At 47.0% G+C, this 20,287-nt stretch overlaps 1 protein-coding gene and 1 long non-coding RNA gene across 3 annotated transcripts in view; both read right to left on the bottom strand.

Moving 5' to 3' along the window:
• Nucleotides 1–2,818: 2,818 nt before the first annotated feature.
• Nucleotides 2,819–9,589, bottom strand: LOC117004326. Its single transcript, XR_004419612.2, has 2 exons — nucleotides 4,483–9,589; nucleotides 2,819–4,442 (listed from the first exon to the last, which is right to left on the bottom strand). It is a non-coding gene; the product is annotated as an uncharacterized LOC117004326 (long non-coding RNA).
• An 888-nt stretch (nucleotides 9,590–10,477) lies between these two features.
• Nucleotides 10,478–20,287, bottom strand: part of KCNB1 (potassium voltage-gated channel subfamily B member 1) — a 92,292-nt gene continuing 82,482 nt past the window's right edge. For both annotated transcript variants that reach the window (XM_033075138.2, XM_033075136.1), the window contains exon 3: nucleotides 10,478–14,061. In XM_033075138.2, coding sequence (XP_032931029.1) covers nucleotides 12,037–14,061 — 2,025 coding nt within the window. In that variant the 3' untranslated portion in view covers nucleotides 10,478–12,036. The remainder of the gene's footprint in view (nucleotides 14,062–20,287) is intronic.

Raw genomic sequence — 20,287 nt, forward strand, 5'->3', positions numbered from 1 at the left:
ATGGTACTGGGTATAGCAAAGTGTAAACTATAATTTTTTTTAAAAATCTAAATTTATTTTCTATAGATCAGGATATATATCTCATATATCCATAGGTATGTATCTATAAAATAAATAGATATATAAATAAATGTATTTAGATCTATACAAACAGATTGAAAATATAAAAATCTAAAACATTTGATTACATTGTGGGTTAATTGTTTAATTACATAAGGATTAAACTCAATGATGCAGTGTTGCACATATTTGCTTTTATTTTTCAACACTCAGGTTATTGCTCAGTACTTGTGTTTCCAGCCAGAAACCACAAACTTTCATTGATGTGACACATTAGTCTCAGCTTGTGCCTGAATGTTGAAAATTAAACTCTGGGGCAAAGTTACCTGTAAATGCTCTTGCTTGCTGAATGATAATGATGCTGCATCTCTTAGTAGCCCAATTTTCTGCAGAAAGTAGGAAGGGAGGTAGGTAAGAAAGAGGCAGTATGGAAGAATCTAATTCATATTTTATAAATACCTTGTAAATTATTGATATAATTACTTTCTCTTCTGAAATGATTGAAATATATTGAGAAGCTGACCCTTTTGCTCAGGTGTTGGTAGAAAATGAAATGCAAAGGTGATGGCCCAGTAACTTCTGTCAGCTGGTGCTGAGCAGGCAGAGCTGAGCTGCCACTGGAGACTGGGCTGGGGGTCCCTGCTTTCCACAGGGCCACTGAGCCTGCTCCACTCACTGCATATATATATCTATATAAATATATATAATATACACCTGCTCCTTGGCTGGGCATAAAGCACGTGTGGTTATGGGACTGAGGGGATGTGGGATGAAGGGCCTAAGCAAGGCAGGACAGATTTCTGTAGTGTGTGCTAACTAGGGCAAAGATATTTCCCATCTAGAGATTTGGGACACAATAACGAACCACCATGCCTCAGGAGACAGGCATTATTTTAATTGACTTGATAAAGTAAATAAACTCATGGAGAAGCCACCTTGGACAGTATAATTACAGATACTGGGTTATAACTCATGAGGTTGCATGCTCAGGCTGGCAGGCAAATAACAAGAGAAGTCATTAGCAGAAAGTGAAAGAGGAAGACATATGTTATAGGAATTTCTCCACTTTCTAATTCTTCATTTGTAAACTTTCCTTCATGTTCAACCTTAGTCTTCCTAGATGTGACTGTCACTGCTTGTGATGAAACATCTGATCATTTAGATTTTTCTTATAAAGACCTAAACTGAAAATGACCTAAACAAGCAGATGTAGAACCATGGCATTAAATAATCGACTTCTGTGATATTTGTCCACTTGTGCATTTAATGCACTCATTTAATGCACTTTGTGCATTTAACTTTATGGTTTTCGTCTGCATCTGTATGAAGTGAGATGTGGAACTGCAAAGTGCACCTGGTCTTTTTCCTTGGATTTGTGTGTGCAGGAACCTGCCAGGTGATGGTCTGCATAGAACATGGGCTTACTTGGTCTTTGTTCTCATTTTTAATGGCCATAAATCAAGGTCTTCACCAATCAGGGGGTTCACATTAGAGCTTTGAAGGCTCCTACAGAAATAGCATTCCAATACAAAACAGCATTTGATGTAACAAACTTAGAAAATATTCCTGAGCAGTTTGAATTATCTTTGCTCTGATGACTTGCACAATTTAACCAACCCAATCTAATGGAGCAGAAGTCTCTGAGAAAGCCCATTTGTGTCCCAAACAGCCACAGCAGCCTGTTTGTCTAATATTCACAGCCAGAGCTCCTTGTCTCCAAACATCAGCTGTTCTCCCATCTGCATCTGGTTTTGCATCTGCACCATTGCATGATCAAGATGCTGATCTCCTGGTGAGGCTCAAGTGCTGGGGAGCACGTGTGTGTGTGTCAGGGGCTGTGTGTGTGTGTGTGTGTGTGTGTGTGTGTGTGCCAGGGATTCTGTGTGTGTGTGCCAGGGACTGTGTGTGTGTGTGTGCCAGGGGCTCTGTGTGTGTGTCAGGGACTGTTGTGTGCCAGGGACTGTGTGTGTGTCTGTGTGTGTGTGTGTGTGTGTGTGTGTGTGTGTGTGTGTCAGGGATTCTGTGTGTGTGTGCCAGGGACTGTGTGTGTGTGTGTCTGTCTGTGTGTGTGTCTGTGTGTGTTCCAGGGACTGTGTGTGTGTGTGTGCCAGGGGCTCTGTGTGTGTGTCAGGGGCTGTGTGTGTGTGTCTGTGTGCGTGTGTGTGTCTGTGTGTGTGCCAGGGACTGTGTGTGTGCCACGGCCGTGGCACCACGAGGTGTGAATGGATTTTGTCTGTGCAGGGAGAGCACTGCAGGTTTATACACTGCAGGTTTCTGCACTGTAGGTTCATACACTGCAGGTTCATGCACTGCAGGTTTCTGCACTGGAGGTTTATACACTGCAGGTTCATACACTGCAGGTTTCTGCACTGGAGTTTTATGCACTGGAGGTTCATACACTGCAGGTTCATGCACTGCAGGTTTCTGCATTGGTGGTTCCTGCACTGGAGGTTCATACACTGCAGGTTCATACACTGCAGGTTTCTGCATTGGCGGTTCCTGCACTGGAGGTTCATACACTGCAGGTTCATGCACTGCAGGTTTCTGCATTGGCGGTTCCTGCACTGGCTCTGTCAGACTCAGAACAGGAGGTGTCAGGCTCGGCACGGCTTTCCTGACTCATGGCCCCAGCCATGAACAGTAACATATGTCTGAACCTGCTGGCAGCTGCCGGGAGCTGAAGCAGGAGCTCAGTGCCAGCCAACAGGAGTTTGATTTTTGGCCAGTGTATGTGACCATGAAACAGAGCAATACAGGCTTTAGGTTTTTCCATTCCTTTTTATTTATTTCTGTAGGCTGTAGTAAGGGACCATTGCTTTAAAACCCTTAGACATTTGGACATATTTTACAAGACAGTACAGTTTCTGAATGTCACACATTGATCACAGTTTCATATTATTACATGCATATAAAGACACGGATTTTTTTTTTTAATAATTTGTTTTACAGAAACAACTGGAGAGGTCAATAAACTTCAACAAAGAATGACTAAATCAAAGTTACAAAAAATGTAAGACTCTAAGTACACTAGTATATGGCTAATGTTGCTGTAATCACCCCAACGTGCCAGGGCATTGAAACATTTCTTAAAAGGGAAGAAAACATCTGCTGGTGCATTGGACCAGTATAACTGATGAATTGAGTGATTTCCAATATAACCCAATGAAGAGATTGTGCAAGACATGCAGGATCTGCTGGGCTATGGGGCACAAGCACTGCCCTTCCTTACAGACACGCTGAGCTGGGCTCCCCAGTGATTCCCCACTGCGTGGGTTAAGAAATAACTCAGTGCAAGGCAATGGAGAAACCGGTCCCAGTCTGCCCTTTCTGGGTCACAGCCAGTTTCAGTTTCAGCTGTAAAAGCAATTTGATCTAAATGTACCAGCAGAGCCACAGGAAACACATTTTCCAGTTTTCATTTGTCATTAAGTATCACTTTCTCTTTTAAAAGGACCCCACAGTGACTTAGGGCTGCCCTTTGGGGATGTCCCTTTGCCTGGGCCCTGGCCCAGCCCTGGTGGCACCACAGCCTCGGGCACGGGGACATCACTGAGCAGCACCCGCAGCCCTCGCTGATGTGCTGATGTTTTCCCCCTTTTCCAAAACTGCTTCAGTGGCCTGATGAGAGAGCAGGATTCTGCTGCAGGAAGTGGGGGTGGATTTTTTAATGCTAATCTAGTTGGGAAGAGAGTTTGGTTGGTAGCTGTGGCTGGCCTTTCTGAGTGCCGTATCATGGCTTCAAAATTCAAAGTGAAATGGAGATGCTGCTCTCCCACCCTCCCCCCAAATACACCAATGCAGAATGGTTCAATGCAAAAGTAATTTTCTGCACCGACCACCAAAAAGCCAGAGAATGGGGGAAAAAATGTTCCTCATAAGCCAACAAAAAACTGACATAAACAAAATAAATCACAGAGGTTGCAGGAGCCAACGTGTGGTGAAGAGTATGTGGAGGCAGTAAAACATAACAGGAAGAAGAGTCATAAATGGCAGAGCTCCTAAATGAAAAACACAGTGCAGAGAAGAACGGATGAATGGTCTTAAATATTGATTAGCAACAGGACCAGAGGTTGTGCCACAATTCCAGGTAACCCATGGCCCCTCTGCTGGCAGTGTCCTCTCAGCTCCAGCAATCCTGGGCCGAGGGCAGAGTGCTGAACTGTGGGGCTGAGTCTGGGACCTGCTGGAGGGACAGACAGACAGTCACCTGTGAGTGGGACCTGCTGGAGGGACAGACAGACAGTCACCTGTGAGTCTGGGACCTGCTGGAGGGACAGACAGACAGGCACCTGTGAGTGGGACCTGCTGGAGGGACAGACAGACAGTCACCTGTGAGTGGGACCTGCTGGAGGGACAGACAGACAGTCACCTGTGAGTGGGACCTGCTGGAGGGACAGACAGACAGGCACCTGTGAGTGGGACCTGCTCGTGCCATCAGGTGCACAGTGTGCTGCCGTGGGGATGCTCAGTCGTGGCTGCAGTGGCTGCCACCCTCCTGTCTGAAGGATTCCCCCTTTCCCAGGCTTTCCCTGACCTGCTTCTGTTTCCCATTCCCTCAGCCCACTGGTTTCCAAGGAGGTGCTGTGGGCAGACACCTCCAGCCCTGAGCCTGTACAAAGTGATTAATTTTCCATTAGCTTTTAGAGGTATGGATCCAAATTCTTTACTGATCTAAAGGGGGCACAGCTCCATTGGCCTCAATGGGCTTTAACTTACAGCAGCAAAGAATTTAGCATTTCATACAAATTTGGCTTCTTGGCTTTCATGAGGCTCTAGTTTTGAGGGCTCTTTGTACGGAGCTCAGCCTTATTAATTTTTGAAGGTAGTGTCACTGCACTGTTGGAAAGACCCCTTTAAAAATAAAGGTTAGTCCTTGTTCAGTCCTACAGAGCATCAACAGTATTATTTTAGTTAAAACAAAGGAGGTTTTGCTTTCTCTTCTAAGCTTCTAAGACTGAAAAATTCTTGTGCAATGAAGCCAGAATCAAGCAAAGCAAAATTTGGAGTAGTATTTACAGATATGAACACTTGTGGCACCCAACCATTGGTGTCAAAGGACACTTACTGTGGCTTAGGTAACTCCAGGAACGAACAGGATCTCATCCTGGATGCAGATTTTCAGTTTTCCTAAGGTTTCCTTTGCCTGGCCGAGACAAAGTTTCAGTGCAAGAGCCTAAATGTGATCAGCATGGGGTGCAAGATCCTTGCTGGAAAATAAACATCTCTTCTTCATTTGGGGCATTTGGGCTGCTCCTGCCCTGGTGTGGGAGGGCAGAGGTAAGAGTGGGCTGACCAGAAGCATTCTGTGGTTTTGTTGACTATGCTCTAACAAACTTGCTGACATGGAAGGCGCCTTTTGAAGGGATTTGTGTGATTGCTGACGATAGATATGGCAGCCTATTGCATTAATTGCTTCCTAAGAAAGAAAAATCCCACCCAACTTTAATACCTTCATTTGTGAACAGGTCTTGCTGATAGTCACATGCAGAACTGGGTCTAGTGTCTTCCTTTCATTCGAGGGATACCTGGACTTTCTGAAACACACACCTTTCCAAATTACATCTGTGTCAGGTTTATTGGCTATTATAGTGGACATGGAAGAAAATCTCACAAACAAACGAAAGGAAATGGAACCAAAACTCCATCTCTGGCAAAAGCACGGTCACTGCCCAAACTTCTGGGCTGAATCAGAAGGAAATGTCTGTGCAGAGCTAGAGTGGCTCTGAAGTTCTTCATCGTGCTAAATTTCAACAGGCCATGAGATAGCTTCAGGATGAACATTTATCTCATGGACTTCTTATTAAATTTCTGTGAATATGCCTGTGGGTACAGCTACAAAGGAGCAAAGAAGATCATTACATAAGCAGGTACGTGGACACAGACAGATTTTACCATAACTAAATCAAAATCTGGTCCCTTTTTGAATGTTCACACTTCTCATTCCTCCACAATTTTTTTTTTCATTTCCTGATTTCCTCTGGGACCAAAAATAAAAATTCCAAAACCCAGTGGGAAAGAGAAGTCTGGACCCTTCTGTTTTAATCCAGGAAAAGCTTCCCTGAAGGTGCCTGAGCATTGTCAGGTCGCTGCCTTGAATAAGAGCCTGGATTTTGATGCTTATCCCAACTCCATCATGTCACTATTAGGACAATTAGATTCAAAGCCTGTCTCTTCTTTCTGTTCTTGATGTAATCTGGAGGAACTGCAGCCAGGCGTGTTGGGTGCCCTTCCCCTGCTGTCACCAGGGCAGTCTGGCCTGCTTCACATTCCCCAGCAGGAATATCTCAGTTCCCATAGCCAGTCCCTGGTTAAAGTAGCACAAACAGGAAAATACAAAAACATGCAACATCAGACAAACCCCATGACCTTTCACAGATGCACTTCCAGGAGGAATGTTGCAGGTGTTTATCAGAAAAAAAGAAAATAACAACAACAAAATGTTGGGGGATCAGCTGTGTAAATGAACACTGAGAGAGCTTCTAATATATTATTCTGTAATACAAAAGAAGAAATCTGACTTGATTGCCCTATTATAAATTTGCTAAAAATACAGATATATATTTATATTTATATATATATATATAATTTTTTTTCAATCTGAACAGAAAAATAGACTACTCTGGAATGCATGAAAGTCACACGACTTTTCCATACATCAGGTACTTATAAAGCCAACACAATGGCAAGCAGGAAGTACAGAGGTAACCAGAACATCTGTACTTTATTCAAGAACTCTTTAAAGCCATATTCTCCCCAAATGGGTGATCCAAACGAACCCAAGGTAGCACTTGTTGTGTGCAGAATGACTGACCACTCATGGGGGCTGGGGCTGCTTTGGAGCCCAGGGAAGCCCCTCTGGGCCTCCTTCCCCAGGAATTGCAGGGTTTGCTTTGGGATGAGGTGTTGTGTGGAGCTCACCAACAGAGAGAACGTGGCTTTAGAAACCTTTGTGATGAGTTTTACATAACCTCCTTATTGACTATAAACTGTACCGGTCAGAATTCTGTCAAGACATAAATATACAGTAGGTACAAATATTAACAATACATTACAATTTTACAGAAGAGAATACTGTTTTCCTTAGAAATGTGTATCTTATTAGCTGCAAGGGAAGAAAAGGCTACAGTTTGTCACAGCCATAGTTGCCAAACAACCTGACCGCCTCAGATGTTTCTCATGACTCGCCCAGGCAGAAATTCCCCGGCATTTGACACACGGCATGTTCAGGAAGGGAATGTGCGTTCCACAGATTGCTTTTCCTCTCTCTTGCTTTTATTTTTTTCCTTTCTTCTACCTTTTTTTTTTGGCTCTCAAACCTTTCATAAAAAATGTGGATTTCACAGGAGACTCTCTTGTTTTGGGTTGGGTTTTTTTCCATAAGTGTGCTTAGGTGAAGTTTTTTAAAAAAGGCACTGAGAAATCTACTGCAAAGTCACTGCTTTTTTCCTCTGTTCAAGGCCAAAACTCAGGGAATCTTTAGCCTCCTGGTTAAGAAAACAACACCCTCTCCTTCCACACACACACACACACACACACACACACACACACACACATACACACATACATATATGTATGTATGTATGTGTTAAAAGTGATGTTGATGGCGTAAGATACGAGCAAGTGCAGACATCACCCGTGCAGAGAGGGTCCTTGCAGGTGTGATGTCTTCTGCAGCAGCACGTGAGGCTCTGGCAGCTTGCTCGACACTTGGTGCACAGTAAATGTGCAGACCTGAAGCCAAGTCTCAGTGACTGAACGATTCAACCCCACGCTTTAGCTCCATGCAAGAGGTGTTGCCTGTTTTCCCCAGTCGCTGTGAACTTTGGGAAACATATTAAACAAACAAAAATTAACTTGTCCTGCTAGGGTCTGTAGCATTTAGTGAGCATTGTGTTTTCAAAGCATTGCCTTTCCTTTGCAATGAGTACAGATTTAGTCTAGCACAGCTTTAGGTTAGAGTAGATTTCCCAGTGCTTACATTATATATATGTGTATTATGCACACACACACATATATAGATACATACTTCGTATTCAGACTTTATTTCATTAAAATAAATTAAACATACTTCCTTTTTAATTGGGCACAAAATGAGAGCTACATCTTTATACACAAATAAGAAAGAAATGCTCTTCAAGCATATTATATGCTAAATTTTAAATTATTTGCTTTCTATAAGAAATCTATAGGACTTTGGCTATTCAGACTTAAAAGGAAGATTTTTTTAAATGATACTTTTGAATTTGGCTTTCAAAAGTGACTCGGTAAAATGCTACTTTAAAGGTAGGACTAAATAGATGATAAGGTGTGTGTCATGAGCGATCACGCAAGGCAGACAGAGGGCCTTTGGTTACAAGGAGAGTTGCACCAGTTGACTGTCAGATAAAAAATGATAGAATTGTTGATTTATACATTTTTGTCAGTGCCATCTATAAACCAAATACATCAATTTGAATGAGAGTGTGGTAAATACTACACTATATGGCTATATTTAAATACGTTCACTTTCGTGATATGTAAAATATGACTTTTTTTTCCACATGAAAGCATCAGCTCTAAAAATATTTAACTTGGAAATCACTATTACTTTATTAAAAAAAAAATCCCTGATTTTTCTTCTTTTTACATTTGTGCTGATGGCAGACATGACTGATCACTGAAACACAGAGATTATATTGAAACTGTTCTCTTTAAGATTTCTTGTTGCCGCTCTGTGGCCTCAGAAAGCCACAGAATTAATCAGTGTTTAAAGCTTATCTGCTGGAAAGTTACTTTTTACTTTTTTGTGACGACTCAATCTTAGCCAGTATCTCAGCAATACGTCGGTTCCTCTAAGTACACTTGTATTTACTATGGCCAAATCCTACAGCTCATCCTGATCCTTCCTGCGCCGGGCAGAGCCCGCCGGGAGCGGCGCTTGGGCTGCGGGAGGGCGGAGAAACCTCGGGGCCCTCCGTAAATTACACACCCGCGGGATAACCGCACACTTATCCGGGGAGTTCCTGCACACACCCGCGGGATAACCGCACACTTATCCGGGGAGTTCCTACACACACCCGCGGGATAACCGCACACTTATCCGGGGAGTTCCTACACACACCCGCGGGATAACCGCACACTTATCCAGGGAATTCCTGCACACACCCGCGGGATAACCGCACACTTATCCAGGGAATTCCTGCACACACCCGCGGAACAACCGCACACTTATCTGGGGAGTTCCCGCACACACACCCGCGGAACAACCGCACACTTATCCGGGGAGTTCCTAAACACACCCGCGGGATAACCGCACACTTATCCAGGGAATTCCTGCACACACCCGCGGGATAACCGCACACTTATCCAGGGAATTCCCGCACACACCCGCGGGATAACCGCACACTTATCCGGGGAGTTCCTACACACACCCGCGGAACAACCGCACACTTATCCAGGGAATTCCTGCACACACCCGCGGGATAACCGCACACTTATCCAGGGAATTCCTGCACACACCCGCGGGATAACCGCACACACACCCCGGGAATTCCCGCACACACACCGGGGGAATTCTCGCACACACACCCGGGGAGATCCCGCACACACACCCGGGGAATTCTCGCACACACACCCCGGGAATTCCCGCACATACACCCCGGGAATTCCCGCACACACACCCGGAGAATTCCCGCACACACACCCGGGAATTCCCGCACACACACCCGGGGAATTCCCGCACACACACCCGGGGAATTCCCGCACACACAGTCAGGGAATTCCCGCACACACACCCCGGGAATTCCCGCACACACACCCGGGAATTCCCGCACACACACCCGGGGAGATCCCGCACACGATCCCGCACAGACACCCGGGAATTCCCGCACACACATCCAGGGAATTCCCGCACACACAACCCGGGAGTTCCCGCACACACACCGTCCCGGGGGTCTCTCCCTGCTCGCCCCAGGGCTCTGTCCCTGCCCCGGTCCCTCCCGAGCTGTGGCTCAGCTCCTCCCCGGCCTGGCCCTGCTGGGCCACCCGGGCGGCTCCGAGCGGGTCCCAGGGCCGAGTCCCGGCAGGGCGGGCACAGCTCCGTGCCAAGGAGAGCCTGGCAAAGCCATCCTCACAAGCCACGCTAGCTCCTGAAACAGAAATGTGCTTATTGCTTTTGTCCGTACATGCTGCATTCACTATTACGGGTTACAGACAGTGCTGCACGGCCGGGACGGACACACGGCTACATTCAGGACCAACCAACACTTGTTTTTTACAATAGGAAGGAACGAAATGCGGTGGACTCGAGTGGCTGGGGGGTCTCCCTCCCACGTGTGCCCCTCTGCTCCCACGCCCGTGTCTCAGCTCATCCCGGACCCGCTGCCTGCAGATTGCTACACCTCGGCAGGACCTCAGGGACAGGTCAGGAAACGCTCAGTGACAGAGCTATTTACAACTGAGTTTTACAGTAGAAACAGAAGAACAGAAAAGTTACCATCACAGTTATCACAGGACAAGTCGTGACTTGCTACAGGCGTGTAACAAATCACAGTCACAACAAGAGGCACAAATTAAAGTAGTGCTTGGTTAAAGTGCTTGATTGTTACACTCTGCTATCCTACTCCAGCATTGCAACAACGACAACAAAAAGTCAACGTAAAGTGCTTTTCCCCCCCCGAGATTAAAAACCAAAGACAAATTATTTCCTACACAATTTGACATAACTTTATTGAAACAATAGTATTTTAAAAACCTAGGCTGGTGGCTGCTAGTTCTGTTCACTTAAAATGGTCAGATCTTTTTTTTTTTAATATATATTTTCTTTCCTCTTTATTTTCTTGTTTCATTTAAAAATGACTGGATGCTATTAAAACGCCAGGCCTGATTCTCCTGCCTCTCGCAGCCGCTTCGTGCCACGGCCCTGCAGGAGCCTCTCCTGCCCGACCCGGCGAGAGGGAGCACAGCCAGGCCTGGCACGGATCACTACCCATTCCCTCTTTTTGCATATTTATGTAACACTTGCATATCTTTCACTGCGCTGCTCGGGCGCAAAAAGCTTCGGAGCAGCCTGGCGCTGTCCTGGGCCGGAGCCGGCGGGAGCGGAGCCCGGGGCAGCCCCGGCAGCGGCACGGACGGACGGACGGACGGACGGACGGACGGACGGGCAGGGCTCCCTGCTGCCAGCCCCGCTCCCTGCCAGCCCCGGCTCCGGCTGCGGTGCCTCGCAGCCTCCTGCTCCTGCATGGCCCCTCCGACCTCTCCCCGCGGCCACGCTGGCCCTGGGGCAGGTCCCGGCTTTTAGCAGAGGGCAAGTGCAAGTCTCGCTATGTCTTAGGGCGTGTTTGGAATTAGATGCAAGTGGTGCAACTCACCCTGCTGATATTTCAAAAGAAAACATCAGGTCCTACAGGATATCAGATTGTTAAACACACAAAGAGCATTTTAAGAATTGGTTTCTCTAGACCATGATTTGTTTCAAATGCTTTTCACTTGGATTTTCCAATAATGTAAGTGTTCCCTGTTACCTTTAAACATAATATCCATCAGAGAAAGCTGTAGATGGGGAACAGCTGCCCTGAAGCAGTGAGCATTGTGTTTTTGAAAGCTTTGTACCAACCCCAGCAATTTATTCCAGAGTTCAAATCTGGCTGCCTTGGCATCCTTTATGGAACTAATGCAAATCAGATGTTAATATTTCCAAAAGGAGCTCTAGCGTTCAAGGGGAATGGATGGATATTTGGTCACATTGGCTTCACTGGACAACATGAAAGGAGATCAATGTGTGATCATGATTTGCAATCATTTTTTTGACTGATGTGGGCAATGTCTTTAAAGTTGTTTCAGAAGGACATTTTCACAAACCCACACTGGACCTCCCCCAGACTTTTAGAAACAGGTGGCTTGTTTCAGCCAAGTTCATGCCATGCAGAAGCTCTTGTTTGTCTTGACTGTGAAGATACTCCTTTAAACTCTCAGTAAGTTCTTTCAGACCCCACCTCAGATGCTTTGATCATGTGTGTTAGCATGTCCTCCGCTGCCTGGTAATACATGGACTTCTGGGGAAATGTGATTTTCTAGTCTGACAGTCTCCTGATTGCCCTGGGTTCTTCCAGTGATACCTTCCAGAGAGTAAATGCAGTTCTGCCCTATCAGCTTAGGGGAGGTGGGTAAAGCAGCAGCTTCTAGATGGTTCTTCTCTGTTCTATAAACATGGTCCTTTTGCTTTAGATAGCCACTGTTTGCAACACTGTACTTGGGACTCACATTTCCAGGCGGACTGGAGTCGTACATGAGCTGACCTTCATCGTCAGTGTCTGCATCGATGTATTTGTGAATGCCAGCATCATGGAAGTTGAAAGCTAGAGCTGCCTGGGACTCTGGCGACTTTGGGGGGGTTCTTGCACTCGCAGTTGTGTAGATGGAGGTTTCTGGGCTCATGAGAGACCTGTCAGAGAGCAAGGAAGTGTCTGTGGCAGTAGCAGCGGCTCCCCGGCTCTTGAGAGGGTCTGGGTATGTTCTCAGGACGTTTGATGCTGGTACTAACATGCTGGTGTCCTCTTCCATGAAGTTGACTTTCAGAGATCTTAGTTTTAAGGGGTTACTGGCCTTGATGGAGCTTTTGGGGCTTTCAATGAAGAAAGCCGAGCGGTGGCTGCAGTCGGAGCTGGGGTTCATCTCCACGTAGCGGGCGGGGGCCTCGGGCCTGCCCTGCTCCTGGATGACGCTGATGCTGCCCTTGCAGGGCAGGGCAGTGAGGGGGCTGTGCGAGAAGCGCCCCGGCCCTGCCTCGGGGAACTCGGCGGTGCAGCTGATGAAGGAGTCGATGCTGGACATGCTCCTCATGTCCACCACGCCGTCGGTGCGCGTCGCCAGCAGCGGCACCATGGGGCCGGGAAGGGTTTCCATCTCCAGCTCCTCCTTCTGCTTTCCAGCCTGGCTCGACTCTTTAGTGTTCAGGTTTGGCTGGGACTGAGTCTTTGCCATTTTGTTGTACATGTCCTCGAGCTGCTGGACATTCAGGTGTTGGGGACTTGAAGATGACCTGGGTTTTTCTGGGGATCCTTGTTCCTTAGTTTCAAAAGATTTACTAGAACTAGTTTCAGAGAGTGTTCTCTTGGTCCATTTCCATTTGCTTGGAGATAAATGATTGTCCTGAACTTTATCCTTTTTGGCTATGCTTTCTCCGTTCTTCTCAACCACAATGTCCATGAGTTCTATGCTACGGGCAAATGCATCCTTCATGTTCATGGAAACAATGCTGCCATTTCTTTTTGCTCTTTCAAGAGCTTCCCTGCGCTTAATGGCTTTCTCCTGCCTCTTCTGCTCCTTGTAAAACTCAGAGAAGTTATTGACAATAATTGGGATGGGAAGAGCTATCACAAGCACACCAGCAATGCAGCACAGTCCTCCTACTATTTTACCCAGAAGAGTTTTGGGGTAAATATCTCCATAGCCTACCGTTGTCATGGTGATTGTTGCCCACCAGAAAGAAGCTGGGATGCTCTTGAATTTTGTATCATCCTCATCCTTTTCTGCAAAAAACACTAAACTGGAGAAAATCATAATGCCCATAGCGAGAAACAAGATGAGTAATCCAAGTTCATTGTAACTCCTCCTCAGTGTAAACCCCAAGGACTGTAAACCCGTCGAGTGCCGGGCGAGTTTTAGAATCCGGAGTATCCTCATAATCCGAAATATTTGGACCACTCTTCGTACATTTTGGAACTGAAGTACACTTTTATTGGATTCTGTGAGGAAGATAGTAACATAGTAGGGTAAGATAGCCAGCAAATCTATAGCATTCAGTGGGCCTTTGAAAAACTTCCATTTCTTAGGGGAGGAGAGGAAGCGCAGCAGGTACTCCATCGTGAACCACGCAATGCACACCGCCTCCACGTGCGCCAGCTGGGGGTTGTCTGTGGTCTGCCCAAACTCATCCACGCCTTGTAGCTCAGGAAGTGTATTAAGGGACAAGGCAATTGTAGATAGTACAATAAACATGATGGAAATGATTGCCAAAATCTGGAAAGGAAAGAGAGAAGAGTGAGTCAATCTCAGAATACACGCTGCTGCCTCTCCTGCCCTTAACTCATGGCTGTATTTTCACTCACACACTGCAAGACCCATTTTGCTCAGTACACAGAAATCAGATAACCAATGCATCCTGAGCTGAGTTCATTTTGGAAGCTGTTTCAGTTATGGCAGATGCATAAAGGGGATAAAGCTTCTACTTCGACTCCTGTGCTTTCATCTCTGTGTAGTCAGGGGACACGTGAGGAACGGCTAGGATGCCAGGAGGGCTGTGAAGCAGCAGGAGCTTTTGATTAATACTAATTAGGTGCCCAACAAGGCCCATCTGGACAACAAGCTCTGAAATTTAAGCAAGAAGGAACGCAGTTGTGGAGACAGGATCCGATCAGCACTGTGCCCTCCATTTAATGAACGGTTACTGCTGTAATTTGGGGTGCTGATGGCTAATTAAAGAGATGTGTGTACAATTCTACCACATAAGCATACAAATAATACACTCTTATTTAATTACTCATCTCTAATTTGATTCTTGATTGTTGTGAAAAACATGAAAACTTCACCAAGTTTTCTAAGCCATTTTGAGGTTTTAGTTTTCTGGAGGAGAGAGCAAGCATCTGAGCAAACCAAATTGGACAGCACTGGGAGAGCCAAGGCAGGGCAGGTCCAGCCACTGGAGAACTCACACATCTCAAACTCAAGCGAATAAAAGTCAAGTGTCTCATGGTGAAGTGTGGGGAAATTTAGATGTTAATTACTTCTGCACAGTGGCTTGTTTGAAAAGAGCATCTCCTGGAGACCAGGAGCTACCCCTGAGAAGCAGAGAGCCTGATTTGCTTTCCTAAAAGGCTCTTTTGGTGCTTTTGCTGGCATTTCTTTGTTGGCAGCCCACTATTTCTGAAGGTGTTTGGGATGTTTGCAGAGGTAATTTCAATTAGTTTTGCTTGGCTTTATCTCTGCCCACTGTACACAGAAGGGCTTATTTGTAGGCTTGGATGTATGTACCTGTTGGGTTTTAGCTCCTTCCCTTTCAGTGTAAATATTAACACTCCATCTTTATTCAGTGAATGGCATCCAGCAGCAGTAATTGGTATCAAACTTTCTGTTTCCTTTGATATACCTTCCTGCTTTGAAAATCAAGGCAATGTCAGATGAATATAAATAAATAAACTGGGAGATCTAAGGGCAAATTTGATTTTGGTTTACGAGATTTAGCCACAAAGCTAAGCAATAAACAGAGACAGACATTTGTCATTTCTCCCACAAGTTGCAGCAAGATGTCACTTGTGCTCCCAAGATACAGATTTCCCCCCTTACTCATCTACTGCAACCACATCTTCAGGAATTTTTTTAAGCTAAGAAGAACTTCCAAATGTGAGTTGATTGTCCTCAGTTATTCAAGGCACTTTTCAATTGGAAAGTACAAAAAACTGAGATGGAGTCTCTCCAGCAGGATTTAGAAGATTCTTCTCTTTCTGTAAGAGATACCTTGTCCTGGAAACATCTCCCATCACTGAAAGCCACCCCCGGAGCAGTTGTGCACAGAAAACTGGATCCAGCTGCTGCTGTCAGGCTTTAGCACTGTTCAGTTGCACAGGGCTCTGTCCCAAAGTATTTACAGTCTGGGATTTCAGATTATAGAAATCACCATCTGTCTCTCTAATAAGGTTTCCCATCTTGGCTGTACTGAACCTCTAGCTTGGCAGCTCTTGTATTTTCCACTGTCAGTAATGAGAGACAGAGAGCTGAAGGGAAGAGGTTTGCACTCCCAGGGAGGGCTCTAGGGATGCTCTGCATCACAGGCAGCCTTTTCACTCCAGTCCTGGCCTTTCCTCCTCCATTTACTCTTCCAGGTTCACTTCTCTTTAACAAGAAAAGCCAATGGAACCAGTTTGGACGTGAGCAGAAACAATCCCTCTGCAGTGCATGAGGCTCCAGCCCTTACAAACTGGAAACCTTTTTTCAGTCACTGTAAAAAAGCAGCTGTGGTCCCTGTTCCAGAGCACTGACCCCAAATCTCGCTGCTTCTCCAGCAAGAACCTCGATTCAAAAGAGCAGGCTCAGGCACAGGAACAGCTCAGCCTGGACTGGCAGAAGGACCAGGGATGGGAAAGTTCAGCATCAGAGGCCTGTTAGATTTTGTGAGTGCTGCTGAAATGTCCATGTCCCACTTACAGAGCAAGCTGTGCCTCTCCCAGGCCTGGCTGCTGGCCTGGCTGGTATTTGTGGCTGTTTATTGGGATTGGGGAAGGCACCTCCAGCATCCCTGCAGGAGCACCCAGAGCTGCTGACTTGGATACCCCTGTTTGGTCCTGTACAATGCAGAACTAACACTGGCACAACCTCCAGCCTAAAATTCAGAAACGTAGGAAAAAATCAGGAGAGCAAAGAGCTCAAAGGAGAGACATGAGGACACATTTGTGGCACAGGCAGGTGCGGGAGTCCCTGTGTGGTGCAGCCACAGGAATGACAAATGTTCTGCACTGTGCTCACGTTGGCTCTGTGTGAGCTGAAGGCAGGAGCCCAGCCAGGACTAGGCAGCCATCCTCAGCAGACAGACAGAGAGACACAGACACTCCTGCAGCCGCTCCCAAAGCTCACTGGGCTTAGGACTGGCTTTTCCCCACAGCACTTTCAGACCATTCCCACCAACTATTGCATGAGAGAAGCTCTGCAGTCCTCTTTGCTTCTGTATTTACTCCTGCCCTACACTTGTAGCAGTACACCATCAGTCGTGGAAATCCCCTCGGAGCTTTACCAGGTTACTGGCAGAAGGTTCTGGAAGGACTCCTGACGATGGCCCTGACTTGTGGTGCAGTATGGGCAGCTCAATCAGCTGTTTCAAAGGTTTTTGTGGAGTGGATGCTGTGGTTCCTTTGTGGAAGCTAAATAACCCAAGGACAGGCAGGGCAGGTTTTGGATGAATTTAAAGCAGCTGCCTCGAAGTGATTAGCATGATTGTACATACATGCTGGTTATTACACATGCAAATGAGATAAGCAAGCTGATTCTGGGAGTGAGTGCAGCCAGTTTGTGCAACTGCTGTTTGCTGAGGCAAGATGGATGTGCCATGCTGGCAAGCCTTTAAACCACATCTCCTCCAAAGTTCCCCTCAAAACTAGGCAGGCCCCCTCTACCTGGCACCTGTCAGGACACAGCCACCTGCCCTGGGCCTGATCCTGCTTGCTGGGCGAGAGTGGCCCCAGAGACTCCTCCTTTGTGATGCCAGGTCTGTGCCCATCCCTGGGGGACACAGGGCTGCTCACAAGTTTCCCATCTCTGTCTCTGCAGCAGCAGTTTGTGTGTTCACCCCGCACGGAGAGGGGTGAGTTTTAGGCAGCAGGGACAAACCCAGCATTGAGGTTTGGTGATATTTATGGCTTGGCTGTTTTCTCTGCTAAAAACTCTAACAGAGATAAAAGCATAAGACAGGAGACTTTCAAGGCCATTAAAATTTATAAGAACTGGCTGTCCCAATCCCATAGATGGCTCTAAAATCTCAGGGTAAGCATCTGAGATCTCTCTGCTCGTGGCAACATGCCCTGTATTTTTCTGTCTTCATACTGGGTAATGAAGCTGATATAGCAAGGAGAAGGGGTGGTGTGTGGGAGAGAGTAGGAGGGTGTTTGAATATAGATTCGATATTCTTGGAAATACGATGAGGAAATTGTTATGTAATCAAGAAGTTCAATAATGGTTTTGTCTAATGTGCTTTTTTAGCTCCATCAAGGCCTGCAGAATAAATCTGGCATCAGGAGCAGGTTTCATTCATATGCTCCATTTACTAAGAGACTTTTCCTGCAGCCCCTCTGCTTTCCCAAGCTAGAATACACTTTGAGTCTGACTGTCCAGCTCCATCCTGCCACGCCTGTGCCAGCCTCTGTCTGCCCAGGCTCTGAGAAAGAGAGCACAGTGTATTTTGAGTGATATCCCACGTGCTGCACAGTGCAGAAACAGATGGAGAGTTCCTTAATCTCCTCCCCACTTGATTGTGCACAGGAATAACATCTCCTGCTCACAGCTGCTATACATGTCTGTGGTATTTATTGACAGGGGACTTGTTTTAGGAAACATCTCTTCACTAGAAAATGTCTATTTATTCACAAACTGAAAGAGTTTGCAGAACACAGTCACTTCTGATGTCAAGATTCTGACCACTGAGCTTGCAGGAGGTTTTTTCTAGAACATGCTGAAGCCACAATGAAAGGTAACCCTTGCTTCTTGCATGATGGCAAGCTGGGACCGAAGTGGGGGATATGGCTGAAGGGAAGTACAGAGAACCTTTAATCCTCTTTTTTCACCTGGAAGGATGTTAAGATGTAACCTAAGACCTTGAATCTCCAAACCCCTTAAGTCCTACTGGTTTCTGTGGAGCATAAACCTCTGCTTAGGAGTTTTCCCTGACCTAGCACTTTGCATGTCACTTGGAGGGGCCCTGCACACACAGCTCAGCTCTGCAGTGCCCGGGCACTGAGCACACCCTCTGCAGGAAGGCAAAGCCCTGCACTCCTCTGCAAGCACAGCATAACATCCAGAAAAACACAGCCCACATAAAGCCACTTACATTTTGCTCTGGAAACATATGAGATCTTAATTTTGACATTTGCCTGGAAAAGCCAAGATTGAATAATGCATAATTATTTGATTTCAATTATAGCTGTAATAAGTTTATCTGTGGATAGAGTAAGTCTATTTAGTTTAAAAGAGGATACAGTACTTCAGCTGGTTCTATGTCAGTGCTTTGTTTGCCTACAGGCACCCAGAGAGCTGCAGCTACAAGTGCTGCTGACTAAGGGACAGTGGGCAGAAAGTCGCCTTCAGGCATAGCTGGCTGTAAACTCCGTAACACTCTTAAGAACATGTTCAGATGTCAGAGAGCTATCAAACCCCATTAAATGATAAATGGTGTCAGGCTTCTTTCAGAGCAAAGCCCAGATGCAAATGGTGTGCTGGAGAAGAAAATGATAGATGAATCAAAATACTGAAGAGACAAACTTGAAAGACAATACACTGTCTTTAGACATGAGTGCAGTGACAGTTCTCAGGAGAGGATGAGAGGGAAGCATCTGTCCTATTTCTGCTGCTGCTAGCATGAGGAAATCAGAAAACAAAACAAGAGAATGGCACATGGAAGCTGAAATTTCCCATTTTTCTCCTGGCCTTGCCTTGTGCCCAGGATGACGCAGGGACACACTCAGCCCCACAAACCTGCACAGACCCAAACCCCAGAGCCCCACACAGCCCTGCACAGACCCAAACCCTGCACAGATCCAGACCCTGCACAGCCCTGCACAGACCCAGACCCTGCACAGACCCAAACCCTGCACAGACCCTGCACAGACCCTGCACAGACCCAAACCCTGCACAGACCCTTCACAAACCCAGACCCTGCACAGACCCAAACCCTGCAACAGCCCTGCACAGCCCCAGACCCTGCACAGCCCTGCACAAACCCAGACCCTGCACAGACCCAGGCCCTGCACAGACCCAAACCCTGCACAGACCCAGACCCTGCACAGACCCAAACCCTGCACAGACCTGCACAGACCCAGGCCCTGCACAGACCCAGACCCTGCACTGCCCTGCACAGACCCAGACCCTGCACTGCCCTGCACAGACCCAGACCCTGCACTGCCCTGCACAGACCCAGACCCTGCACAGACCCAAACCCTGCACTGCCCTGCACAGCCCCAGACCCTGCACAGCCCCAGACCCTGCACAGACCCAGACCCTGCACAGCCCTGCACAGACCCAGACCCTGCACTGCCCTGCACAGACCCAGACCCTGCACAGACCCAGACCCTGCACAGACCCAAACCCTGCACAGACCCTGCACAGACCCAGACCCTGCACAGACCCTGCGTGTCCCCCTGCCCGTCCATGCAGACCAGCCCTGTTGCCATCCCCAGCCTGGGGTGTCCCTTGGGACTGCTGCTGCCACCAGCTCCCTTTGCCAGCCTGTGCTGACTCTGCTGTGCCCCCTTGCTCACACATCACCACCCTTTGTGCAAAGTGCTGCTCTTGGAGCACACAAGTCAGGCAGTGTGGTATTCATTGCACAGCCTGGCATTTCCTTGGAAAGCTGAACACAGACCTGGGTGAGGACACCCCACGCTCAGAGCATCCCCCCTGCCCTGCATCCCTGACCCTGCAAGGCAGCAGCTGCTCCTGGGCCAGGCTCCAGCCCTGCACCAACAAATCCTTGCCCCACCTTGCCCCA

The sequence above is a fragment of the Catharus ustulatus genome, chromosome 17, assembly GCF_009819885.2.
Source record: "Catharus ustulatus isolate bCatUst1 chromosome 17, bCatUst1.pri.v2, whole genome shotgun sequence".
Taxonomy (NCBI): Eukaryota; Metazoa; Chordata; class Aves; order Passeriformes; family Turdidae; genus Catharus; species Catharus ustulatus.